The sequence below is a fragment of the Antechinus flavipes genome, chromosome 3 (assembly GCF_016432865.1).
Source record: "Antechinus flavipes isolate AdamAnt ecotype Samford, QLD, Australia chromosome 3, AdamAnt_v2, whole genome shotgun sequence".
NCBI classification, from domain to species: domain Eukaryota; kingdom Metazoa; phylum Chordata; class Mammalia; order Dasyuromorphia; family Dasyuridae; genus Antechinus; species Antechinus flavipes.
Window position 1 is genome coordinate 562,566,868 of NC_067400.1, and position 25,838 is coordinate 562,592,705.

At 41.7% G+C, this 25,838-nt stretch overlaps 1 protein-coding gene across 2 annotated transcripts in view; it reads right to left on the reverse strand.

Annotated features, from left to right (window-relative positions):
• Positions 1-16,789: 16,789 nt before the first annotated feature.
• The window catches only part of GRIK3 (glutamate ionotropic receptor kainate type subunit 3), a 323,335-nt gene continuing 314,286 nt past the window's right edge, over positions 16,790-25,838 (reverse strand). The window contains exons 14-16 of one of the 2 annotated variants that reach the window (XM_051987712.1): positions 19,546-19,768; positions 18,466-18,716; positions 16,790-17,252 (exon numbers count right to left, since the gene is read on the reverse strand). In XM_051987712.1, the coding sequence (XP_051843672.1) occupies positions 17,058-17,252; positions 18,466-18,716; positions 19,546-19,768 (669 nt within the window). In that variant the 3' untranslated portion in view covers positions 16,790-17,057. Of the gene's footprint in view, positions 17,291-18,465; positions 18,717-19,545; positions 19,769-25,838 lie in introns of both variants that reach the window. The other variant, XM_051987711.1, reaches the window with a different exon arrangement.

Here is a 25,838-nt window from a genome sequence, read left to right on the forward strand (position 1 = left end):
TACAAAGCACATTTTTTTTTGTGGCAGCAAAACTCCAAACCAAACAAAACTCTTTAAGTAACATACTTACCTACTGGAAAATAACTGGACACATTATGCTATGTGACTATCACAGAATATGATGACTCATGTATAATCACTTGCCAAATCTTAACAATTTCACTTTCACATTACATCTCACATGTCACCTTGTCTCCTCCACTCATCCCAGCATCACCCTAGTTCAGACCATCATCATCACTTGTTTGGACAGTTGTAGTAGCCTCCTAATTGACTTCCATGTCTCCAGTCTCTTCCTTTTCTAATTTATTCTCCACATAGCTGCGAATTAAATTTCTCAAGCACATATCTGACCATGTCTCTCTCTTGCTTAAGAAATTGCAATGACTCCCATTGCATCTTGGAGCAAATACAAACTTCCCTGTTTGACATTAAAAATCTTTCATAATTTTTTCCCAATTTATCTAAGACCATTTTCATGGAGAAAACAGTGTGGTGTAATGGGGAGAAGTGAATTTGTAATCTAAGGATCTGTATTCAAATCCCAGTTCTGCCACTTACTCCCTGTGTGATATTTGGCAACTCATTCATCCACTTTGGATTTTAGTTTCCTCAATTATAAAAAAGGAGCTTGAACTAGATCTCCTCTGAGGTCCCTTCCCTAAATCTATTCCATGCTTCTACATTCCAACCAAAATGACCAATTTACTTCTCCCTTTATTTGACATTCCACTGCCCATCTTGTTAACTCAAGCCTACTATTAATTCTTTACTCGTCTCTACCTTTTGGAATCTCTAGATCCCTTCAAGACTTAGCTCAAGTGCCCTCTACTGCACCAGACTTTTCCTGATCTTGATTGAGATTTCTTTCTTCTATGAAATTACTTTTTATTTATACCATGTATATTTTGTAGTTACTTATCTATGTAGATGTTGTTTCCTCTAGTATCATATCAGGTTCTTGAGAAGGGAGATGTTTATTTTTGCCTTTGTACCTGGCATATGCTAAGGACTTAATAAATGTTTCCTTAAAAAGAATCTTTTTAATGGAAATCTCAGGGGTTTTTTATATCAACAAAATTTTTTCCAGTATCTCTCTCCCCCCAGAAAGCCACACCACATAAATAATATTTTAAAGAAGGGAAACTAGCAGCAAAAATGATCAATATATTGAAATTGTCTGAAAATATGTTCATTGTACCATACCCATCAACAACCCATGTCTGCAAAGATGGGAGTATTTTTTATCTATTTAGAAGCATGCTTATTTTTTGTAATCTTTCAATATTCATTTATAATTGTTTTATGATTTCTTTTTGTTTATATTGTTGTGGTTATTGTCTACATTTCTGATTGTTCACTTCACTCTGCATCAATTCACATAAATCTTTCCATGCTTCTCTCTAATCATCATGTTCATTGTTCTTAGATCACAGTAATATTCTATTATATGTCTGTACCTGAATTTGCTTAGAAATTTCCCACTTGATAAGTACTGAGTTTGTTTCTAATTTTTTGGTGTAGAGAGATTTTTTCTTCTTACTGGCCTCCTTGGGTTATCAATGTGAAAATGAGATCTTTGTGTTTAAAGAATATGAAGATTTAAATTAGTTCATTTGCATGATTCCAAATTACTTCCCAAGGTGGTTGTACAAATTCATAACTATCAACAAGGCATCAGAGTGCTTATTTTCCTATATCTCCTTCTATATTTATTCCCATCTTTTGTAGTCACTGAGGATCTACAGGTGTGAGACAAAACCTTAAAGGTGTTTTGATTTGTATTTTTCAACATTACTAATTTGGAACATTCATATAGTTGTTAATTATTTGTAATTCTTTTGAGAATTGTTTATTCATAACCTTTGGGCATTTATTTATTTGGTAATAATTTTGGTCATACTTTACATATTATATATCACAAATTACATATTAAATTAAATTACATATTACAAATTAAATATGATACAATGATTTTTTTTTCCATTTGCTGGCATAAGTTCTTATCCTAGGTGCATTAATTTTATTTGTGCAGAAAGTTTCAATAGTTCCATGAAATTGGAATTTATTTATCTTATCTTTTGTAATTGTCTCTACCCTTATTTGACTAGGAATGAATTTCCTGTCTGTAGCTGTGAGAGATATATCATCAATTGTCTTCCTGTGTTTTTTATGGCATGATACTGGGATAATGTATAAATTCAGGATGTGTTGTGGAGCAAGGCATGAGGATGTGTTGCTCTTAATAAAGGGTTGTTGAATAGAACTGAAATACATTTTGAAAACTGCTCAGCTGTAAACATTCTTTTCCAGCTGCAACATCATCCTTTTTTCAGTCCACAAGAACTAGTTTTCTTTTCAGGTCTAGTGACCCCTCCCCAAGAATCAACCTGATGAATCAACCTAGATGGACACATTTAAAACTTCTCACTTATGGTCATTACAAACGCCATGGAGACTATCAATCAATAAATATTAATCAACACTTATTAAATGTTTACCATGTGCCAGACCTTCTTTGATTTGAGTTAAGCAGAACAAAAATAAAAACAAACAAAATCTGACCTACATGCATCTTGTTCCATTGTCTTTCATTTTCCAAATCTCTCAAAGTTGACATCTATGGATAGTAGATGCAACAGATCAGGGTTTTGTTCTGTTTATCACAAATCAGAGATAAATGGACAAAAAATATCCACATCAGCCTTCTTTCAAATTGTATTGAGATTTCAGTTGGTTTTGAGTGGTACCAAGTGATTTTCCACATTTTTTTGTGGATTTTTATTTTTTAAATAGAATTCCCATTAATCATGTACATGGTCTGGGTATTCATTCATAGGGACTGCCTATAATCTGTGTGATTGGAACTCCCTACCTAAAATGTCATGTATACTTGACCTGAAATCCTTACCTTTAATTGGGATCACTAATGAGTTAGACAAGATTCTGCCTCTATAACTTTGCTGTTAAATGGTAATTATGTTACTTGGGAAGGCTGCCAAAGATTTTTCTACATTAACACAAATTTATTTAGTTATTAGTTAGATATATTATTAGTATCATAATAACTACTTTGAAAATAAAGGAAACCTCTTTTGATAGGGTGGACATGGGGCAAGTTGGCTGGGATGGATCTAGGGTGTGGACATGCTTTGAGGACCTTCAGAATCAGAGGAAATGAGTCATCTGAGATAGTAATATTTAGCATTTCTATAGTTCTATAAGGTTTGTGAAGCACTTTAGAAATATCAACTCATTTGATTCTCAAAATAATTTTGGTAAGCAGATGCTATTATTATCCCCATTTTACATTGGAGTAAATTGAGCTAGATAGAAGTTAAGTAATTTGCCTAGGGTCACCCAGTTAGTAAGAGTGTGAGGTAGCATTGGAATACAGGTCTTCCTAACTCCAGGTTCAGATTTTGTTCACTGCACCCCTTTGCTGTTGCCTCCCTTTAGGCTTCCCTAGGATCCTTGTTAGAAAGGAGTGGAACACAGAAGATAAAAACATCTTTTATTCCCAAAGGAATTGCTACTAGGCTTGTGGATTGGTAATTCTTTCTTTTTTTTTTTTCTTACTTTTTTATTTGAGGCAATCAGGGTTAAGTGACTTACCCAGGGTCACACAACTGGTAAGTATCTGACTCATCCATTGTAATGCCGAGATGCTCCAGTTAGTAGTTATTTCAAAGTTTGCTTGAGAATGAGTTGTTACCTGAGGGAAATAGAATCCCTTGGCAGTGCAAATAGTTCTCCTTTCTTAGACAGATAGCAGAGAGAGGGAATTGATTAATGCTATATACCTGTAATACAGCCTACATATGGATAGCCATGTGTCTATACATACTTATCTGAACATATTCTATCTAGATCTGTGGGTAAATTCCCCATGCAAACTTCTTCAGTCAATCAGACCAACTACTCATCTGTTATTCATAGTCTTAGAAAACTGCCTGGGGATGAGAGAGATTACATACTTTGCTCATTATCACATAAGTAGGGATGTGCTTGTGGTCTGAGTTTCATCTCCTTGGGTCTCTGTTATGTAGGCTGGATTAATTAGCCCCTAAAAGGCAGAGGAACTATCCTAGAGACTTGATTGGTTCGAGAGACTAGAGCTCAGACTGTTGAAGCATCATCTTGGTTTTCTAATGCTCCCCAAACCTAGCCCAGTCCAGTCCAGTCCAGCTAAGAAGGACTTTGAGATATTTGAGAGTCCCTTAGACTTGATTGATGTTCCACTTCTATGGGACCCGGCACAACTTTCTGCCCAAACTTGTTTCCATGTGGAGATAAAGGAAGCTGTGCATGTCTGAGTTAGTGATGTATCCTTACTGAATATCCTTTCTATACTATTATTAAATAAATGCTAGATGGTCTATCAGTGTCTCATTTTGTTTTAATCAGAGCCTAAAGCACTAGACCAATTTAAGTCAGTCCTTTCTGATTCCAGGGTTGATCCTAAGTCTACTATACCCCATTCTGCATATTTCTGTTTCTTTATATGTATGTGAGTACATATAGTATGCATATATGAATATGTACATATAGCCTTCCCCAAATATATATACATATATACATGTGTATATGTATATGTACATACACATATATACATAACCATCATGTGTCAAAGATAGTACTTGAATTCAGGCTTCTTGACTCCATAGTATCACACCATTTCTTATTTTATATACACATGTGCATAAATATGTATTATGTATAGGAATTGTGTATTGTCTAGATATAGGCTGAACCTTTAAATGAGATCTATTTGAAAGGAATTATATATCTATATCTATATCTATATCTATATCTGTGAAAGTGTATGTATATATGTATGTATACATACATGTATATACACATATATATGTATATATGTGTATATACACTTATATATGTATGTATATATATATGTATATATACACTATTGAGCACCTACTATGTGTCAAGCACTGTGATACAAAAAAGGACAAAAGTCTATGCTCTCAAGGAGCTCACAATCTAATGAGGGCAACAACAAGCAAACATGTACAAAAAAACGATATTCAGCTTAAATAATAAGTAGAGGGAAGGCACTAGAATTAAGAGGTGTTGGGGAAGGATTTTTGAAAAAGATATGATTTTAGATGGAGCTTGAAAGAATCTAAGAAAATCAAGAGTGACATGTATGTCAAATTTCTCCCTCCCTCCCTCCCCGCTCTCATCCTCATCCTCCCTTCTTTCTTTCTTTCTTTCCTTTCTTCTTCTTCTTCTTCTTCTTCTTCTTCTTCTTCTTCTTCTTCTTCTTCTTCTTCTTCTTCTTCTTCTTCTTCTTCTTCTTCTCCTCCTCCTCCTCCTCCTCCTCCTCCTCCTCCTCCTCCTCCTCCTTCTTGTCCTTCTACTTTTCCTCCTCTTCCTCTTTTTCATCCTCCTCCTCCTTTTCCTCCTCTCCTTTCTTTTCCTCCTCCTCCTCCTTTTCCTCCTCTCCCTTCTTTTCCTCCTCTCCCTTCTTTTCCTCCTCCTCTTCTTTTTCCTCTTCCTCCTCCTTCTCCTTCTTCTTCCTCTGTGTGTGTGTCTCTCTCTCTGTCTCTGTCTCTCTCTCTCTGTCTCTATCTTTCTGTCTCTCTATCTCTGTCTCTCTGTCACTGTCTCTCTCTGTCTCTGTTTCTCTCTCCCTGTCTCTGTCTCTCTCTCTTCCTCTCCTCTCCCCCCTTTCCCCTCTTTTCTCTTTCATAAATACACACATAGTGTATGCAGAAAAAGAATGTGGAAGAATAATTCCAAAAAATTATTCCAACAATATTTATTTTGCATGTTTCTCTCCTTTCCCCCATTCTAATAAGAATGTCTCTTTCCTTTTTATCACCACTGTTTTCTTCATCATTTTTCTTATTGTTTCCCAACTTTATCAGGGAGGAGGGAAGTGAAGCTTTTCCTTGGTATCAATGAAAATAGAATAAAATCTTTAAATAGCCCTTTACAGACATTTAAATCTTACAACACCCTGTGAGAAGGACAGAATAACTATTAAAATCCCCATTTTACAAATGAGGAAACCGAGGTTCAGAGAGCAAAGATGATTTATTCAGTCAGCTATTTTGAAAATGAAAGAGTTGGAAATTTGAACCCAGGACACAAGACCTTTCAGTTAGTGATCTTTATATTTTATAAAGTGATTTCTCTTATCTTTGCCATCCTCTCTGGAGGCAGAGGCTGGTAATAAATTCCCCTGCGTGGTTCTAGTCCCAGCGTGGGCCACCCTGCACAAAGGCATCAGTGGCCTCATTTACATAAGATAATGAAACTGCAGTAAAAATAGTATAAATAAATAAATAAATTGCGGGTAACTTTGTTTCTATAATGACAGATGCTCTTTAAGCAATTTGCTAAGGTTTCCAAGGGAGATGCCATCCAAGGCCTGGGCTGGGAGAGGGGGGCAGTGGGATTGGTGGGAGCTGTGGTCCCCCTACTTCCCCTTAATGGAACCCTGATGGTGCTGCAGATAGACACTTGAATCCTTGGGCTTCTTTCTTGCTGGTCCCCAGTTCCCTCACAACAATGAGATGTTGCAAGTCAAAGAGGCTGTGGTGTTTGTGCATGGGGAACTTGGAAGCAACAGAAGGAGAGGACAGAGGGAAGAGGAGACAGAAGGAGAAAGAGACAGAGATAGAAACAGAGACAGAGATAGAGAGAAACAGACAGAAACACAGAGACACAGAAATAGAGACAAATGGACACACATCCATACATACACCCAGAAAGAGAGAGACTGAGACACAGAGACTGGGAAATGACAGAGCTTCCTCCCACTCCAGTTTGCAAGATTTTCCAGTTAGGAATCTTTAGATTATTTAAGGCTACTTCTTATTCTTACTATCCCCTTCAGACATAGAGATAGAGGGACACAGAGGTACAGATAGAGAAATACACAGAGAGACAGACAAAGACAGAGAGACAGAGACAGAAACACACAGATATAAACACACACAAACAGGCAGACATACATGAAGAAAAAGAGACAGAAAGAGAGAGGAAAGCAGAGTGGAGAGAAAGGGAGGAAAAGAAAAAGGTAGAGGAAAGAGAGAGAAGTAGAGAAGAGAGGAATGGAGAGGAGGAGAGGATAGACAATACCAGAAAATTGAGGCATCCCAGATAGTTTTAGCTTTTCCATCTCTTCTCAATTATAGGATTTTAGATTCTCAGAAGTGAACTTCCACACCTGTGCTTGCACTCTTGGATCTGCCACCGGCAAAAGTTTCTGAGATTCAGTTTCTTGATCTGTAAAGTGAGGGAGGTTGGATTAAGTGACCTCTAAAGTCCCTTCCTGTTCTAAATCAATGATCCTGGGATCAGTATGAGTGCCCCTTCCAACAACTCATTTCTCAGCCTCTCCCTGACTTGGTAATAGGTCATCATGAAATTTTGCTTTAGCCAAAACAAATTCCTCCCATGATGGGTAGCCTTCTAGTGATGAGGTTGTTGCATGAAAAATGATTATTTTTAAAACCTTTCATCCACTCCACAAACATTTGTTAGCTGTTCACTGTGGTCAAAGGCTGTGCTGGATTCTCTATTATAATATTTTAAAAATCCATTTTGTGAGTTTCTGTGGTCAAAGTATTCATCCTTGTGGTGGCTAACCTTCTAGTGATGAATCTCTCTACACCTAGCTAATCTGGTACTTGAATGATGAACAATTTGTCATTGAGTCTCACTTAGAGCTTTTTTTTTTTGGTCCTAGAGTTTCCCAAAAGAGCTTCTGTCCCCTGATCTAGCCTTCTAGAATCAGGGTGCTCCCTATGCCATGGGAAGTCATCAAGTAAGGTTGACAGTGGAGGTTGAAATTTTTTTAAGAGAGGGATTTTTAACTTAGAACCACTTTTTAAAATGAATAAATAAAATGGGATTATGAAGGAAACCCATTATATTAAAATACATTTTTAAAAAATTCACAGAACTCATATTACAAATCCCTATTTTAAGGGAAATTTTGGTTGTGTAAAGGGAGAAAAAAACCAACCTCTGATTTCGTGGAACTATTTTTTCTTGAGAATTGCTGTTTCTGCCCTAAATTATAACCCTCCTCCTGCATGGCACTTTAGTCTGCCTGTCATTTCTTCTATATTTGGGATCTTCCTCCAGCTCATTGGTATATAAGGTAGGAAGTCAATCAGATACCCTGCCCCCATCTTCTTTTAAAACACTTAGGGATTGGCTCTGCTGTATAGGGCAGCCTAGGTGTCCCTGCTCTGGGAGGAGAGACCAGAGAAGGGCCTATATGATGTATTTCTTTTATGATGGTTAATCCCCTTCCTCTTCTTCCTTCCAAGACATCAAGATGACTTTAACCCATGACTTGAACTCCCCTAATGGCTGCTAAATCTCTAATACATCCTACTCACCTGCTTTTGTAGTCTCATCTCTCCAGGGATTTTGATACCTATGTGCCTTTCCCCTATCCTGATCCTCTCCTCACCCTACTACTCACCTGGGACTCGATTTCTTTTATGTGAGCTTTAATAAAAGCCTGTTGCTCTTAGCATCATTGACCTACTCTGACTCTTTTGGGAAAATCTTCTCCAAAGCATCTGCAATGGACTGGGAAAGAAATAAATCCTAGCTTTGTCCTCTTTTATATGGCTGATAAAAAGCCTTGAAAATTCTGACTCCTGGTCTGGTGTAGGGAAGGCTGAGTAAGCCACTTTTGAGGAGGCGAACTCTGGCTTCCTTCAAGAATCAGCTCAAATTTCACTTTCTGCAGGAAAGCCTTCCTGGTATTCCACTTGCTAGTGTCTTTCCTCTGAGACTGCTTTCTCTCTTCACTCTATCTCTGTCTCTTGATCTCTCTGTCTCTCTGTCTCCCCTCTTCCCTCCCCTACTCTGCATGTGTGTGTCTGTTTCTTCCCTGCCACATTCTCTCTCTGCCTGTCTCTCTATGTCTCGGCCTCTCTCCCCCACATTCTCTTTTCTCTGTACCCCCATTCTGTCTGTCTGATTCTCTCCTGCCACACTCTTTCTGTTTCTCCTTGTCTCTATCTCTTCTCCCACATTCTGTCTCTCTCCCTCACTCTGTCTGTCTCTATCCCTCCCTCCACACTGTCTTTGTCTCTCCCCACACACACTTTCTGTCTCTCTTTCTCTATGTCTCTGCTCCTTCCCCATATTCTCTGTCTCTCTGTCCATCTCCTCACATTCTGTCTGTCTCTTCCCTCCACTCTCTATCTCTTCCCCCCATTCTGACTGTCTCTCTCTCCCCTTCACTCTGTTTTTCTGTTCCTATCCCCCCACATCCCCACATTCTCTGTTTGTCTCTCTATGCCTCTATCTCTCTGTCTATGCCTCTGTCTCTGTCTCTTTGTCTCTTTCCCCATTCTCTGTCTGTCTCTATGTCTCTGTCTCTCCCCCACATTCTCTGTCTTTGCCCTACTCTCTGTTTCTGTCTCCCCACATTCTCTGTCTGTCTGTCTGTCTTTCCTCCACTCTGTTTTTCTCTCTCCCCCTCACTCTCTGTCCCCACCACTCTGTTTTTCTCTCTCCCCTCACTCTCTGTCCCCACCAAATTCTGTCTGTCTGCCTGTCTCTCTGTCTCTGTCTCTCCCTCCACATTCTCTGTCTCTCCCCCATTCTCTGACCATCTGTTTCTGTCTTTCCCCCTCACTCTGTCTCTCTGTCCCTTCCCCATGCTCTCTGCTTGCCTGTGTGTCTGTCTCTTCCCTGCCTCGCACTCTGTCTCTCAGTCTCTTCTCCCCAACACTATATCTGTCTTTCTCTGTCTCCCTTCCCATCCTTTGTCTCTTTTGTCTGTTTCTATCTCTTTTTCTCTCTGTCTTCCTCCCTCCCCTACTCTTTCTCTCTCTTGCTCTCATTTGCATCTGGTTACTTGCATATTTTCTTCCTGATAGAATAGAAGTGTCTTGAGGGCAGGCACTGTTTTTGCCTAACTTTAACTCTGTAGAGATTAGTTCAGTGCCTGTTTTAGGTACTTTATTGATTAGTAAATACTTGTAGAATTGATGGCTGGGGTGAGTAGGGGAAGTAAAAGTTTGAGCTTGCTTCCAATTCCAGAAGAGTAAATTTTTCAGTAGAAAAGTCAAAGAAACAAAGAAAGTGTGACTATTTTCTAGAAATCTTTTTTTATTATTTAAAATTTAAAACCATATTACCTCATAACAGCAAACTGTGTACTTTGATATTTCACAGTGTCTTAAAAAGGAAATAAACAGTTTTGGGGAAAATTTATTTACATGGGCCTAGAATGATTAGCAAGTAACACAGTTACTATGAAACCAAAATCGTTACAAAATGTTTACAAAAAACTATATTCATAGAAATTCTGCATGTCCACAAAGGGCATCCCCTGATTGGCCCAGAGACCATCGAGTGAAGGAAGGACAAAAGGTAGGCTAGGCCAGGCCCTTGGGCAGGGGCTGGAGTGAGCAAGAGCCAGTGAGAGAGGGAGCAAGCTAACTAGCAAGCGAGTGAGTGAGTTAGGGAAGGCAGACCCAGAAGCTTTGGGCCAGGCCCCACTGCATGATAGAAGCATGTATCTGATCCCTAAGGGCCCATCCAGGGAGGCCTGGTCAGGTGTTGGTCTTTACCATATTTACTGTCAATATATCCAGGAACAAGGTCGAAGCGGGCCAACTGAGACCCTGTAGAGCTCTCAGAAGATTTATTCATCAGAGACCCCTGAGCCTTGGCTTCCTGGAGATTTTTTCTTTGTACCTGCTTGAAGGCTTAGGGATAGCCTCAAGCCCAGAGAGCCCCAACTAAAGGGCAGAGGAGGGAAACCAACCAAAATCTCCTGTCCCACCAAGAAAGGGACAGCAGATCTTACTGAGAAGGAGCCATAGGAACTGGGGAGGTTCAGGGAGACTGAGGGAAAGGGGAGGAAGCTGAGAAGCATAAAGAGAGACTTGTGGGTGTGGAGAAAATGCAAGGGGGTGTTGAGAGAGAGACAGAGAGACAGGGGCAGTAGAGGAGAGAGGGAGATCGAGAAGAGTGAAGGGGAATAAACTCACAGGAAGAGAAGAGGGTGAGAGGGGAAGGGAGACAGAAATGGAGAAAGGCAAGGAGGAAGGGGAAGAGAGGGAGAGAGGGACTGAGATAGGCAAAGATGGGGAAGAAGAGAAGAGAGAGATGAGGCTCAAAGAGGAAAGGGAAAAGTGTGGGGGAATGAGAAAGAGAAAAGGAAGGAGGAAGAGGGAGAAAAAGACACAACACACAGAGAGAGAGATGAACAGAGACACAGACACAGAGACACACATATAGACAGACATAGAGAGACATAGAGAAAGAAAACAGAGCTATAGAGAGACAAAGAGAGAGAGACAAACTGACAGACACAGAGACAGAGACAGAGAGACATATATAGACACAGAAATAGACAGACATACATACAGAGACAGACAATAACACACAGAGAGAAAAGAGACAAACACAGAGACAAACAGGCACACACACAGAAAAGAGAGACAGAGACAGAGACAGAGAGAAAAGAGACAGAGACAGAGGCAGAGACAGACAAAGAGAAACAAACTGTCAATGTGTTATTTCATGTATAGCTACTGTGCTTTGTTGTGTTGAGTTTGTGTGAGATGGTGCCATGTCCAGAATATGGCTTTGGGCTGGGCTGACTCTGTATTCAGCTGTCTGCCATTTGCTGTGTCCCCAAAGTTCTGTGGTAAAGAGTCGGGGTTCCAATGAACAAGGGGATGGTCTGTCCTCCCAATCAAAGGTAAGATCTACCTAAGATGGAGGTCCCAGCCTGGGGACAGCAGAGGAAATTGGATGAGGTGCCACCCCCTTCTCCCATACATAAGACAGAGAAGGAAGTTTGACCTTGAGATCCATGAAGGACTTAGCAAAGGGAGTGAGGATGAGCAAGGATGAGTCCTCTGCTTCCACCCCCAAGTTCACCAGTGTCCTGCTGGTGATTTGGAGCCTTCACCATCAGCCTCAGGACCACCCTGTTCAATTCTGTGAGTTCTAATATGAAAGAGGTGAGCCAGATAGGATGCACCTCTGGTTTGGGGTTTCTCCTCAGCTGGTATTACAACCCTGGGATAATAAATCTAGTCACGAACAATCTGTGTTTAATAGATTTTTACCACTAGTGGGGGGAGGGAGGGGAAGGAGGATGTACTCGGATTGGGTGCATGAATGCAGGATGAGAATGATGGGAGGACCACTAGACCACTTATATCTTTCAGCTGATCACACAAAGGAAAAGTGGACCAGAAATCCTTTTGCTATCACCCAACTAATGCCCATCTTCTGATGGTCCTGGGAGGCTAAGAGGCCACATCCCAGAAGAATCCATCTCAGGCTGGCTACTACCAGTCTGGCTTTTGCTAGCCACACTCCAAGACTGAGAATGGGGAAGAGCACGGGGGGCTTCTGTAAGCCTTCTCAGGTACCATAAGAGCCACTGCTCGGGCTTATCAAGCCCAAATACAGCAATGTCAGGGTCCCAGAAGGTGATAGAAATACAGCCAAGAGTGAACAGCAGAACGGATGGGAAAGAAGAAAGTAGGGGAAAGGGTGGGGAGGAGAGAGCAGGGACAACAGGTAGTCTGTGTATTGGCTTGAGTGGGAGTTGAACTCCCCAGATCCATATTGTGTCTAGTTCCTCAAAGTACCCGGCTCACCCCCTCGGTCTAGTGGATTCTGCCCTTGGCCTTTCAGAGTTTGCAGCCTCCATATTCCCCAGAATTTATCTGCAAAGGGTCTGTAGGCATCTGGGCAAGAAGTACTCCTTGAAGGTCCTTGGATCACCATCACCCAAGATTTACTGGCCATATTATATATATACACTGTATGTATGTGTGTGCGTGCATGTGTGTATGTGTGGTGTGTGTATACACGCAGCAGGCATGTGAGCGTGCGTGCAGAAGGGGGTACATATACACATGTACTACGCAGTATATATACACTGTGCATATATATACAGTATATATATGTATATATATATATATCTCTTTGTACATTCACATATATATATATTGTACAGAACTTTGCTTTCTACCAAAGGAAAGTTATGGGAGTTGCTGTCTCTACTCCCAAAGCAATGCCCAGGAATTATAAATGAAGCGTCGACCCACTGCTGCCGTCTTCAGACTAGCATTAAGAGGAGGGTCCGGGCGAAGGGCATCAGCAGGAGTTTCTGCTGCTGAAGGCAGCTGGGTTAATTCCAGATGTCTTCCTGCACAGTTGGAGCATCTGGGGGAAGGGATCAGCTACTTCATGCTGTGTGATGGAGGAACATTTGCAAAAAGCCTGAATAGTAAATGCGTCTCCCAGCCTCCCCCCCAACATGGCTTCCCAACCAAAAAAGAAAAACAAAACAAAACAAAAAACAAAGAGAGGGGAGGAGGAGAGTGAAGGGGAGGAGTAGAAAGCCCCCAACCAAGGACTGGCCAGTCTATAGCTGTGTTTAGTCTCTGCCTCCCTCTGTGTTTAGGGAAGGGGCACAGCTCCTGGAGCCCATTGATGGCTAATCTCTCAGTGCATCCATGAACCAGGCCAACTCTCTTCCTGCCTGCCAGGTTCCAGGCTTTAGTTTTCTTCCTGAAGGAGGCAGCCACGTGGCTCCATTGAGAAAGAGGCCATTCTTGTCCCTTGAAGGAGTTGCTTTTTCCAGGCAATTGGCTGAGGGAGGGCTTTCCCCGCCACACACACCCAGAGACGTTCTTGAGGCTGGGCTGATACAGCAGGCTCAATAAAGAAATCTTCCTTGACTCTTTCTTATTGGTCCAAATACAAGGAGTTCTGAATGGCAGGCAGTGTTGAGGAAGGAGAGAGAGAGAGAGAGAGAGAGAGAGAGAGAGAGAGAGAGAGAGAGAGAGAGAGAGAGAGAGAGAGAAAGAGAGAGAGAGACAAGAGAGAAGAAAAAGAGAGAAATAGAGAGAGAGAAAAAGAGAGACAGAGAGAGAGAGAGAAACAGAGAGAGACAGAGAGAGAAGAAAGAGAGAGAAATATAGAGAGAGAAAAGAAAGAGAGAGAGAGAGAGAGAGAGAGAGAGAGAGAGAGAAATTCTGGAGAATTTCTCTCACTGCCAGATGCCAAATTGGTCATTTTGGTCAAGAAAGTATAGAACAGTAGCTGGATGATGGGAGATCAATGGTATCTTCAGAATCCTTGGAGGAAAGACTGATGCTGAGAAAAGTGGCCGAGAGGCCCTGTCCCAACTTGGGTTTTTCCACCAGCAAACTGGAATGTTTAACCATCTCTTAACATTTTAATCATGTGTGGATATGTGTTACAACCCTTATTCTGACATTACCCTAATGACCCGGCTAATGTCCAATATGCACTCTAAACTCCAGAACTAACGCTTCTGGGAAGTGGAAACATACCTTCCTTTTTGGTTGTTTCTAGTGATATGATCTGGCCATTCACACACCTCTGAAACAGTGTTTTCAGAGTTAGAGTTTACAGGGATACTGAACATTAGCCATCCATCCTTTCTGGTTAATGTTAGGTGCTAACCTGAGCTCCCTTCTAGCTCTGTGACTCTGGTCTAACTCTAACATATAAATACATGAGACCTGACCCAGGAAGGGGGCATCATTCCATGCCAGTGAAGGAAACCAGAAACCATCTGACTACTTTAAGAAGGTTTACCTCAAGGGGGTGTAGCTATTGTGATTGTTGCTTGTTTCTTCCATAGAAATTCCACACACACAAATCGTCTCACTTAGTGTTTTTTGTACACTCTTGTGAGAATATATCGATGTATACACACCCATTTTATATATGGCTGTGTATGCATGTATTCTATGAAATATATTCTAATGATGAACAGTGGTTAATAACCACAAAGGGAAGAGCAATTAGACAAGCCTGTATTTAATGTCCTGTTAATTCATTTAAAAATAGTAAGATGAGGGACCAGAGGTTAAGTGATGAGTTTGGTTTAGACATAGTCAAAACTTTCATGCACTTGATGTGCTGGAAACTGGAATCCAAACACGGTCTCTTATAAAGCATTTTCCTTCACAAAAGAAGTATAAACAGGACTCTGATTTACTAATTGTTCTTCCCTATTCCTGACATTAGCTAGACATATATATGTGTGTATATACACACACACACATACACACATACACACATACACACACATATACTGAGAAACTCCATTACATCATGGCTTGTCTTATTAGTGAATGGATTTTGGCTATAGTGCATGGTCAATCAGCCCACCCCACCCCAAACATCGTCTACCCAATCAGAATTAGGGACATGTGGTGACCCTGTACAGGCACTGGGTCTGTCCCTCAGTCCATGGGCTATAGAGAGGGTACCCCTGTTTATGCTGCAGTGCATGAGGGCGTTTTTTGCCTGACTCTGCCTAATCCCAGAACCATGGGGTCATCCTCAGAACACAGAAGTTGGCCTGCTTTCTTAGGGACTGGGAAAGGAGTAGGACAATTCAGAGACTCCTTTTTTTTTTTAATGAGAAGCCCACAGGAATCAAACTAACTCCTTAATATCAAGGTCACTTCAGCAGAGCTGGGAGGTTAGGGCAGGACTGAAGCATTATGTTTGAGCCAGGTTTTGGAGCCTTTACTCTAGCTCCCACCCTGATGAATGCTTTCCACGTAGGGCAATCCTTCTGCTCGAGAAGAACTTCTCAGGCCAAATAGTGCCTTCCTTAAGTACACTTTGTTCCTTCCAGCTTTCCCTGTTGCCCACTTTTCTGGCCAGTCCCCCAAAGCACCACAGTGTCCCCACCACTCCAGGGGGAATGAAGAGAGGAGTTGAGGGGTGACCTGGATGGAGGCCACCTTGTGGGGTCTTTGGTTAATGCTTCTAGGCACAGTTTCCCTCTCCCACCCTGGGGAGAGAAGACATTGCCCAGAATTGCCATTGGAAACAAGCTCACAGTTTCTGAAAGGTCCTGAAGGTCAGGACCTCTTGTGGTCATCTTTTCAACCACTGGTCCTCTCCATGTTCCCAGATGTCAGCCTCTACAGGATGCTTCCCAGCCCAAGGCTCATTTATGCTCTGAAAAATGAGACTTGGCTTCCTCTCTAGCTTGGGCCAAGAGCTCATTTCTCCTTGTTTGTCCCCCAAGAGGACAGAGGGAGATGGATAGAAAAAAGTCAGTGTCAAAGGAGGCAGGATATATCCAACATAACCTTCAGGCTCCAATGAATATTAGCCTGGCTCTGGCAATAGCTTGGTTGTTCCAATTGAGAACCAATTGCCCTTTCCATGAAACATGTCTTCTTGCCTGACTTTGGAGGCCAAGGACTGGTGGCTGGAGTCTCTGGACTTTCTCCAAGAGGGGCAAGAAGACAGACATCTGTCCCTTGGGTCTGGAAGAATTTGTTGACGAATCCATGACCTCCCCCTACCCAAGTCCTCTTGGCTCATTACAAAAAGAGGTGTCTCATCTATAATGAGTTCCAAGTGTTGCTTCTTCCTGGGCCATTCCATCACCACCAATAGGAGCTCTATCCCTGTCTAAGGCCAGTGGGCCTCGATCCCCTTGGTTACTCAGGATGAGACCAGCAGTCAATGTACAACAGAGGCTTCCTTCCAGCCCATTCGTCCTATGGGCATGTGATTGTCCATCTGTCCACACTGATGGCCGTTCCTCCTCGATCAAAGTGGCTGTTGTTGTTTGTAACAATTGCCATGCTCCTGGAAGCCCATGGGACAGAGTTTTAAACATGGAGATTTGAGACCTCCCCCAAAGGCTGCTGGCAAAGAGCCCTTTTGTCACCGGACGGTCCCCTGGATGAATCCCTGTTAGGAGAAGGGGAGTGTTCAGCCTGAGGGAGGTGTGTGTGTGTGTGTGTGTGTGTGTGTGTGTGTGTGTGTGTGCATTCTTCAATTTTGTCTCTTCTGCTTTAGAGGAAGAGACAAACAAGAAGCCCCCACCTACTACCCACCCCATCCCCGAAACCACAGGCTGGGGTATGTCTGGTAGGTTCCTTGTAGGTGGGCAAGGGGGGGTGGGGCCAGATTTCTTCACTGCCCACCAACTTGGAAGGAGGAGCTTTCCTTGTATCCCCAACCTTTGCCCTGGAGGCACTGCCTCTCGCCAGCCCTTGGCCCTTGCTCCAGCCCTAGGGGAACACGGGCGCCAGTGCAGTGTTGCAGGTCATGCTGTCCTTGCCCGGGAGTCTACGGTCATTGAATGTGTGCATGTTGATGACAGCGTCGGCTTTGACCATGACTGGTGGCTGAGGCTTGTGTTTGACCCGTCGCTGGCAGGTGAGGGAGAATCGGATTTCGTCAGCCACAGTGCTGCAGAATGAACGCTGGAAGGAAGAGGGAGGAGGAGGCCTGGTGTTATTCCCTGTATGGTACAGAGGGCAGAATTATACTTGGGGTAGCATCTGTCTCTTTGAAGGAGTTAAGAGACCAAGATTCTGGTCCCAGTTCTGCCGCTAACTAACTCAATGTGCGATCTTGGATATATCTCCTTCTCTACCTGACCCTCAGTTTCCCTCTTGGTGTAATGAGGAGATTGGGCTGTATGAACTCTAAGCTCTTACCCAGCTCTGGCACTCTATATTCTAAAACCCTTCCCAGCTCTGACATTCTTTGTTGTAAGGGCCTTCCTAGTTCTGATTATTTTGTTCTCAGAGCCCTCCCAGCTCTGACATCCTATGTTCTAAGGGCCCTCCCAGCTCTGACCTCCTGGGTTCTAAGGGCCCTCTCAGCTCTGACATCCTATGTTCTAAGGGCCCTCCCAGCTCTGACACTCTGTGTTCTAAGGGCCCTCCCAGCTCTGACACTCTGTGTTCTAAGGGCCCTCCCAGCTCTGACATCCTGTGTTCTAAGGGCCCTCCCAGCTCTGACAGTCTGTGTTCTAAGCTCCCTCCCAGCTCTGACACTCTGTGTTCTAAGGGCCCTCCCAGCTCTGACATCCTGTGTTCTAAGGGCCCTCCCAGCTCTGACATCCTGTGTTCTAAGGGCCCTCCCAGCTCTGACAGTCTGTGTTCTAAGCTCCCTCCCAGCTCTAACACTCTGTGTTCTAAGAATCCTCCCAGCTCTGACATCCTGTGTTCTAAGGGCCCTCCCAGCTCTGACACTCTGTGTTCTAAGGGCCCTCCCAGCTCTGACAGTGTGTGTTCTAAGGGCCCTCCCAGCTCTGACATTCTGTGTTCTAAAACCCTTTCCTATTCTGATTTTCTGTTTTCTAAGGGCCTTCCCAGGTTTAACATTTTATATTTGAGGGCTCTGCCAACTCTGACCTATTAACTGGGACTTTCTATGTCATAAGATCCTCCCAGCTCTGACACCCTGTGTTCTAAGGGCCCTCCCAGCTCTGACACTCTGTGTTCTAAGGGCCCTCCCAGCTCTGACACCCTGTGTTCTAAGGGCCCTCCCAGCTCTGACACTCTCTAAGTTCTCTTCCCTCCCTTGATCCACTTTCCTTATCCCAGCTCTGCCCAGTCACAGTCTCAGATATACCCTCTCCCGCTCAGCCTGTCCCCTGCACTCCCACCTCCTTGGGGAAGGGGTTACCTGTTCCCGCTCTGCTGTTTTTCGGAGTTTATAGATGAACTCTCCCACAGCCACCAGCACAGAGAGGACCAGCCCTGCAGCGAGCACAATGAAGATTCCCCCGATCTTCTGGATGCCCAGAGCACTAGCTTCCTTGTTCTCCTCCTCCGGGCAGCCATTCCCTCGCCACCACTTCTCCTTCATGATATGAAGCTTGTCCTCTTCTTGGAGCTGGAGGATGGCAATGGTGATCTTGTCTCTATAGGGGGAACCTTGGGAAGAGGGACAGGAGAAAGCTGCTGTCAGGACAGGTAGATCCAACCTCCTCCTCACCTGGCCCCAGGCCCTTTTTAGACAAACCACCTACAATAAAAGCTCATGTTTCTATAGTAATTGTCTCAGCCTAGTGAGACAGACCAGAGCTAGACTCAGGGAGGGGAAAGATTTGTTCATAGTCACACAGATAAAATGACAGATACTTGAACTATCTGTCTGCTGACTTCAAATCCAGGTCAATGCACCATTAAATATTATCTGTAGGTGCACATATGCTATTAGACTTGTGAGAGTGGAGGAAGGAAGGAGGGGGAAAAGTACCTCCCCTTACTTAGCACATTAGCTGTGGTCCAAGGTTCCAGGAGACCTGGATTTAAATTTCAAATTCTTCCTTCCACTGTGTGACCTTGAATAAGTAACTCTTCTCATTTCCTTAGTTTTTATATCTCTGAAATGGGGATAGTAATCCCTGCTTTGACTCCCATCCAGGGCTATTGCAAGGATCCCTTGACTTATTGGATGAAAAGACAAGTATAGAGGTAAGCTATTATAGGTAAGCTACTACTTAAGGTGATCTATTATAGGTCAGTGGATCATATGATTAAGTAATCCCCACAGAGAGCCCTTGCAGGGGAGGAAGTAAGCATGAATCAAGATGGTCTCTTCCTGCTTTATAGTATTGACCAGGAGTGCCAGCTATGTCTAACCTATGAGGCTAGAAAACCCCCCAATAGTTTTTCAAGCCCATCCCATCATCTCTAGGTAGTGTTAAATTTCAAACTGCTTAGATATGTGATTCCCAGCAAGTCATCTCTCCCCACTCACCCATAGGCGTGCCGATCCCATAGCCTTTGGAGTCGATGAGACCTCCAATTTGGGTGAGGTTGCAATTCCTCTGAGTGATGTACTCAATGGCTGTGGATTCCATGAGCAGGGCGTAGTCGGCTGTCAGGGCTCTCTGGATACCCTCCTCATTGTTCTTCACCAGGGCTGAGGGTTTGCTGCTCATGAAGGCCCACATCTTCTCAAATGTGGAAATCTTGGATTTCTAGGAGTAGAGAGGAAGATTAAAGGAAGGAAGAAGAATGAGAATGGAAGATGACACAGAAAGGAGGGCAGTTATAGGAGGAAGGAAAGAAGAGTGGAAGGAGGAAGAAAAGAAGCATAAAAAGGAAGGAAAGAAGGGAGAGAGGGAAGAAGGTAGAGAAGGGGAATGGAAAAGAAGGAAGAAAGGAAGAGAATATGGAGGAAAGAGGAGATAGAGGGAAGAAAGGAGAAGTCATAAGAAGGATGAGAGAGAGAGAAGAAATGAAGAAAGAAGGAAGGGAGGGAGCCAGAAGACAGAAGAGTAAGAGGGAAGATAGAAGAGAGATAAGGGAGAAAAAAGAAAGGGAAGGAAGGGGAAATATGAAGGAAGGAGAGAGAGGAGGAAGGGGAGAGAGAATGAAGCAAAGACAGAAGAAGGAAAGTGGCAAAGACTGAGCTGCCATGTAGCTAGTCCCACCTGGAGGAATACCTCTCTAAAAAGAATGGTCCTCACCCAAGGATACTGAGATCTCAGAAGAGATCAGGAAGGAGTGGCAGTGGGACTCCACTAAGGCTTCATTTAGTAGAGCCTCATCCGACCTCTTGCCATCTCTCAATGCCTTCTAGTCACCCAATGGCAATACAGAGAACAGGTGTGAGTGAAAATGGCAGTAGGATTTTAGTCTATAACTGATTGGCTGTGCAAGCTTGGGAAAGTCTATTTCCCATCTCCAAACTTCCATTTTCTCATCAGTAAACTAAGGGAGTAGGACAAAATGAGTGGTGTCTTCTTTAACCTCTGCTAGTCTATGATTTTACAGTTGCCTCAGTGATCCACAGTGGATTTATAATCATAGCCTAGCTTCCCATCTCGGACGCCTTTCCATTCCTGATCTCCTCCCTCTCTCACCAGGAGGGACCAGGATTTTAAGTCACAACCAAGCAGATGAGACCACTATGTGCATTCACAGAGTATAATCTGAAGCCAAAGGGAAGTGAGTCTGAGATTATCCAGACCATTGCTTCTCTCTGTCAGGTGATAGAAGGTTGGCTGCATTTCTATTTTCTCAAAGTATTCCAGAAACAATTCATTTTTTTCTCCCTCTTTGGTCTTACTGGGATCAGGGAGGAGATCAGTCACAGCCCCTGACCCTGGATTTAACACTCTCCCCCCATCTATGCTCTTAATCATACCCCTCCTGTCTGCACCTATGTGTCTAAGATCCCATCCTCCCAGGGCATATGTTCCCTAGCCTAGTGCCACGTAATATTGACATTGATTGTTGCAAGTCCCACTCACACCTTCATCCTCCCACACAAGTCCCACATGGGCTTTGTAGGACTGGGCTATTTGTGGAGATTTTGTACGTACTTAAAACTCCCCAGAGCATTTGTTAACAGGTCACATAGAAATGGAGGGGGAAGAACCCCCCTCCTTCCTACTTTCCACTAATGCCACTGGCCCTTAGAGCTGCCAATTGGAATCCGATCACTAATAGTTACAATTGCTATAGAACAACTTGCTGTTCCAGTGCTAATGGCCAGCTATGTCTACTTATAAGAATAGCACAGGAATGCTAGATGGTAATATGTCTTGAATCTGCAAATAAAGCCTGCTCAGATGGCTAATGTCCCTGAGGTGGTTAGGGACTTAGGGCTGAGATTCAGAAACAGGGGGATGGATGGGAAGGGACTACAACACCACTTCTGATGATACAATCCACTTCCTGAAGCACAGAAAGTTTGAGGACAATTATATTACTCCAGAGCTCCCTAATCAAGGATCCTAGAATCTTTTGGGGAGTTTGGTATGGCCTGAATCATGTCCACAATGCTCTGAGTAGAAAACCCTAGGGAAGGGAGACAGACCACATGTTTCTTCCTTGATCATGCTGAATCTGAAGCCTAGCTCATCATAGGCCACTATCTAATAGAAGAGTCCTTAACCATTTTTGTGTCTTGGATCCCCTTGAACCTATTCTCAGAATAATTTTTTAAATATACAAAATAAAATATTTATGAATGCAAAGGAAACCAATTATATTGAAATATAGTTTTATACACACATGTGTGTATTTAGAAAGATAGAACAGATATATCTATATCTACCTACCTACTACAGTGAGAGACTAGTATGAGACAACAAGTATTTCCTGACCAATGTTCCTTGTAGTTGAACAATCTCCAGACCACAGAGTTTCTAGTTATTTCCCTCAGGTAATTATCTCCTGTTTATCCTCTGTATGTTCTGCTTGTACATTGTCATTTGCATGCTGTCTCCTTCATTAGATTGTGAGCTCCTTGAGGGCAGGGGCTGTTTTTGCCATTCTTTGTATCCCTCGTCCTTAGCATGGTACCTGACTCTCAATAATAAATGATTACCTGTAAATTGTGGTATATGAATGTTATGGAATATTATTGTTCTGTAAGGAATGACCAGCAGGATGAATACAGAGAGGCTTAGAGAGACTTACATGAACTGATGCTGAGTGAAATGAGCAGAACCAGGAGATCATTATACCCTTCAATAACAATACTATATACTGATCAGTTCTGATAGACATGGCTCTCTTCCACAATGAGAGGATCCAAATCAATTCCAATTGAACAGAACCAGCTATACCCAGAAAAGGAAAATTGGGAAATGAATGGGGACCACAACATAGCATTTACATTCTGCTATTGTTTGCTTGTATTTTTGTTTTTCTTCCCAGGTTATTTTTATCTTCTTTCTAAATCCAATTTTTCTTGTGTAGCAAGACAACTGTATAAATATGTATACATATATTGTATTTACATATACTTTAACATATTTAACATGTATGGGACTACCTGCCATCTAGGGGAGGGGATAGAGGGAAGGAGGGGAAAAGTTGGAAGAGAAGTTTTTGCAAGGGTCAGTGTTGAAAAATTACTCATGCATATGTTTTGTCAATAAAAAGCTATAAAAAAGAATAGTAACTCTGTGTTCTAAACCTTGTAAGAACTTTAATAAATTCAGCACTTTCACACCCTCCAGAGTGGCTATTGTAAACCTTTTCTCTTTAAGCCCTCTCCACCTCTTTTCAAACATCATCCCTTAGTAGGGCACCTTGCTTTTTACTTTATTTTTTTTAAAGATCATCTGGCTTCCTATTTTTTTCTATTCTAGGTCTCACACCTCCTTTATACTATCTTCCATTCTCTCCTCATTTGCTCTAGTCTATAAGGGATATTGAGTCTAAAGGGATAGATATTTTGCTCTCCATCCCTCTATTTTTGCCCTTAATCCCATTCCTTCTCATCTCCAGAAGCTTGCCTCTTATATATCATTTAGCAGCCTCATCTTCATCATCTCCTTATTTGTTGCTTTTGAACCCTCTTCCTACAAGCATTCCTAGCTTTCCTCTTTTTTAAAAATTGATTATTCCTTATTATACTATAAGGAATGACAAGTAATAAAGCTTCCAGAAAAATCTGCCAAGACTTACATGAATTGATGCAAAGTGAAATAAACAGACTTAGGAGAATATTGTACTTGATAATGGCAATAATATAATAATGATTAACAGATAAGGACTTAGCTACTCTGATCAGAACAACAATTCATTCAATTCCAAAGGATTCATTATAAAGAATGCTATCTACCTTCAGAGAAAGAACCAATGAACTCTAAGTGCAAAATAAAGCATACTAATTTTAAAAAAAAACATTTATTTTTATCACGTTTTTGTGTGTTTTCTTTTGCAACATAGGTTATATGGAAACATGTTTTGTGTGACTTCACATATATAATTATTATATTACTTTTTCAAGGGGTGGGAGGGAAGGAAGAATTCAAAAATTTTTTAAATGAATGGAAATTTTAAAAATAAATAATTGGGAAATAAATAAATAAATAAATAAATGTTGTAAGAATCTTTTATTCCCATTATTTCCATTCATTCTTAATCCTCATTCTTAAATCTTAATTTTTAAAAAATCCTTAAATTCTTAATTCTCTCTTCCTATATACTGCCAAAGTCCTACAATCCTTGCCACCTTTTCAGTTCCCACTAGTATTTTAACCTTTTCCAATCTGGTTTATGACCCCATCATTTCACTAAAACTATTCTATTTCACATTACTAAATCTTTTAACTACTGAATGCAATGGTCTTTTCTCAATTCTAAACTTTCTTGACTATGTTGCATGCTTTATTTTTACATTACTATGCTATGATTCTATGCAAGATGACTTCCAAATCTCCATATCCAGTCCTAATCTCTCTCTCTTGAATTCCAGTACCATATCACCAACTTCCGAGCAGCCTTACTGACACTGCAAATTCTACATATCAACAATGGAGTTCATTATTTTCCTCCCTAATCAGTCCCTCTTTTAAAATTTCCTGTTTCTGTTGAGGACACTACCACTTTTTGTTGTAATTTTATTTTTAAAAATTTATTTTAAGCCAATTTTATTTTATTTCCATGTCTGCATTCTCTTCTTCTCCTCCCTTTCTCTTCTCCCTTCCCACCCCATTACCATCATCTTTCCAGTTGGCTACATTATCAACCTTAGAGTCATCCTTCACTCTTTACTCTTCCTCCACTCTCCAATTGTCAAATCTTGTCCAATCTACAATGATAAGATCTCTTGAATCCATATGCTTTTCCTAATATCTCTTGAATCCATATACTTTTCCACATACTGCTTACTCCTCTAGTGAGACCCCCATTACTTCTCACCTTGACTATTACAGTAGTTTCTTAATTGATCCCTCTTCTTCCAGCCTCTTGCCTCCCTGATCCACACTTAACCCAGCCGCCAAAACAATCTCTCTAAAGACAAGGCCTGATGATGTCACTCCTGAGCTCAAGAATCTTCAGTATGGTTCCTTATAGTTCTAAAATGAGAGGCAAATTCCTCAGCTTAGTGTTTAAAATCTTGCCAAATCTAGCTTCAATCTATTTTCCCAGACTTATTTTATACTAATCTCCTTCATATTGCAGCCAAACTGCCCTCCTTACTGTTCCCCAAACTTGGCATTCCCAGTGCCTAGCACAGAGATTTAATGCAGTGGGTGTTTAATGAATTCTCATTGAATTGAACTGAATGATGCTCTAAAGTCTCTTCAAGTTCTGAGATTCTAAGGCTCCTTTTAGCTCTGACATTCTATGCTCTGTGTCTAACATAGCAGTTTTGAAACAGTGTTTTGTGGATCTTGCAGGTCTTTAAGATCATTTGGGGGTTCCTTCAGGTCAAAATTATTTTTCATAATATAGTAAGACATTATTTACCTAATAAAATGTTCTTCCCTTTCCCAAACACATATCTATGTGAGGCTGGATTTTCAACCAAAGCAACCCTGCAACAGATTGCATGCAGAAGCAGATAGGAGAATCCAGCTGTCTTCTAGCCAGCCATTAAAGAGATTTGCAAAATATATGTAAAACAATGCCAGGTTTCTTACTAAATTTTTTTCATTTTGGAAATTGTAGTTATTTTACATAAAATATGTTATGTAAGTTAACATATAAGTAGATTATTATTCTCACTTTTAAATGACATTAATCGACATTTCAAACATTTAAATCGACATTTCTATTATGATAGATATTGACAGATACAAACCACATAAACAAAAGTTATTTGGGGCCCTCAATTATTTTCAAGAGGACAAAAGGGTCCTGAAACCAAAGAGCTTGAGAATTGCTGTTCGTCCAAGTCTGACATTTTATATTCTAATATCTTTCCCAGCTCTGAAATTTTATGTTATGCATTCTGAGACCCCTTTCCATGGTTCTGTGATTCCATGTATACCTCTTATTACTGTAGATAAATGATATCTTACAAGAGTGATGCAGACTTAGGTTTCTGGAATGCTAATGTCATGATGGGCTAGCACTTGGTTGTCTTACAGGAGACAGAACAATAAAGATCTCAGATGAATTCTGACTAGTTAAGTTCTAGGGGTGAGGAATATGAAATGCTATAAGAAGGTGGGAGTATGAGTGAGGAAGATCGAAGGAAGCATCAGGGTTGAAGCTGGAGGATGGCAGTAGGGTGTGGACCCAAGTGGAGACACCTCAGAAGACAGATTAATTCAAGATATCTTGACTATGAGATAA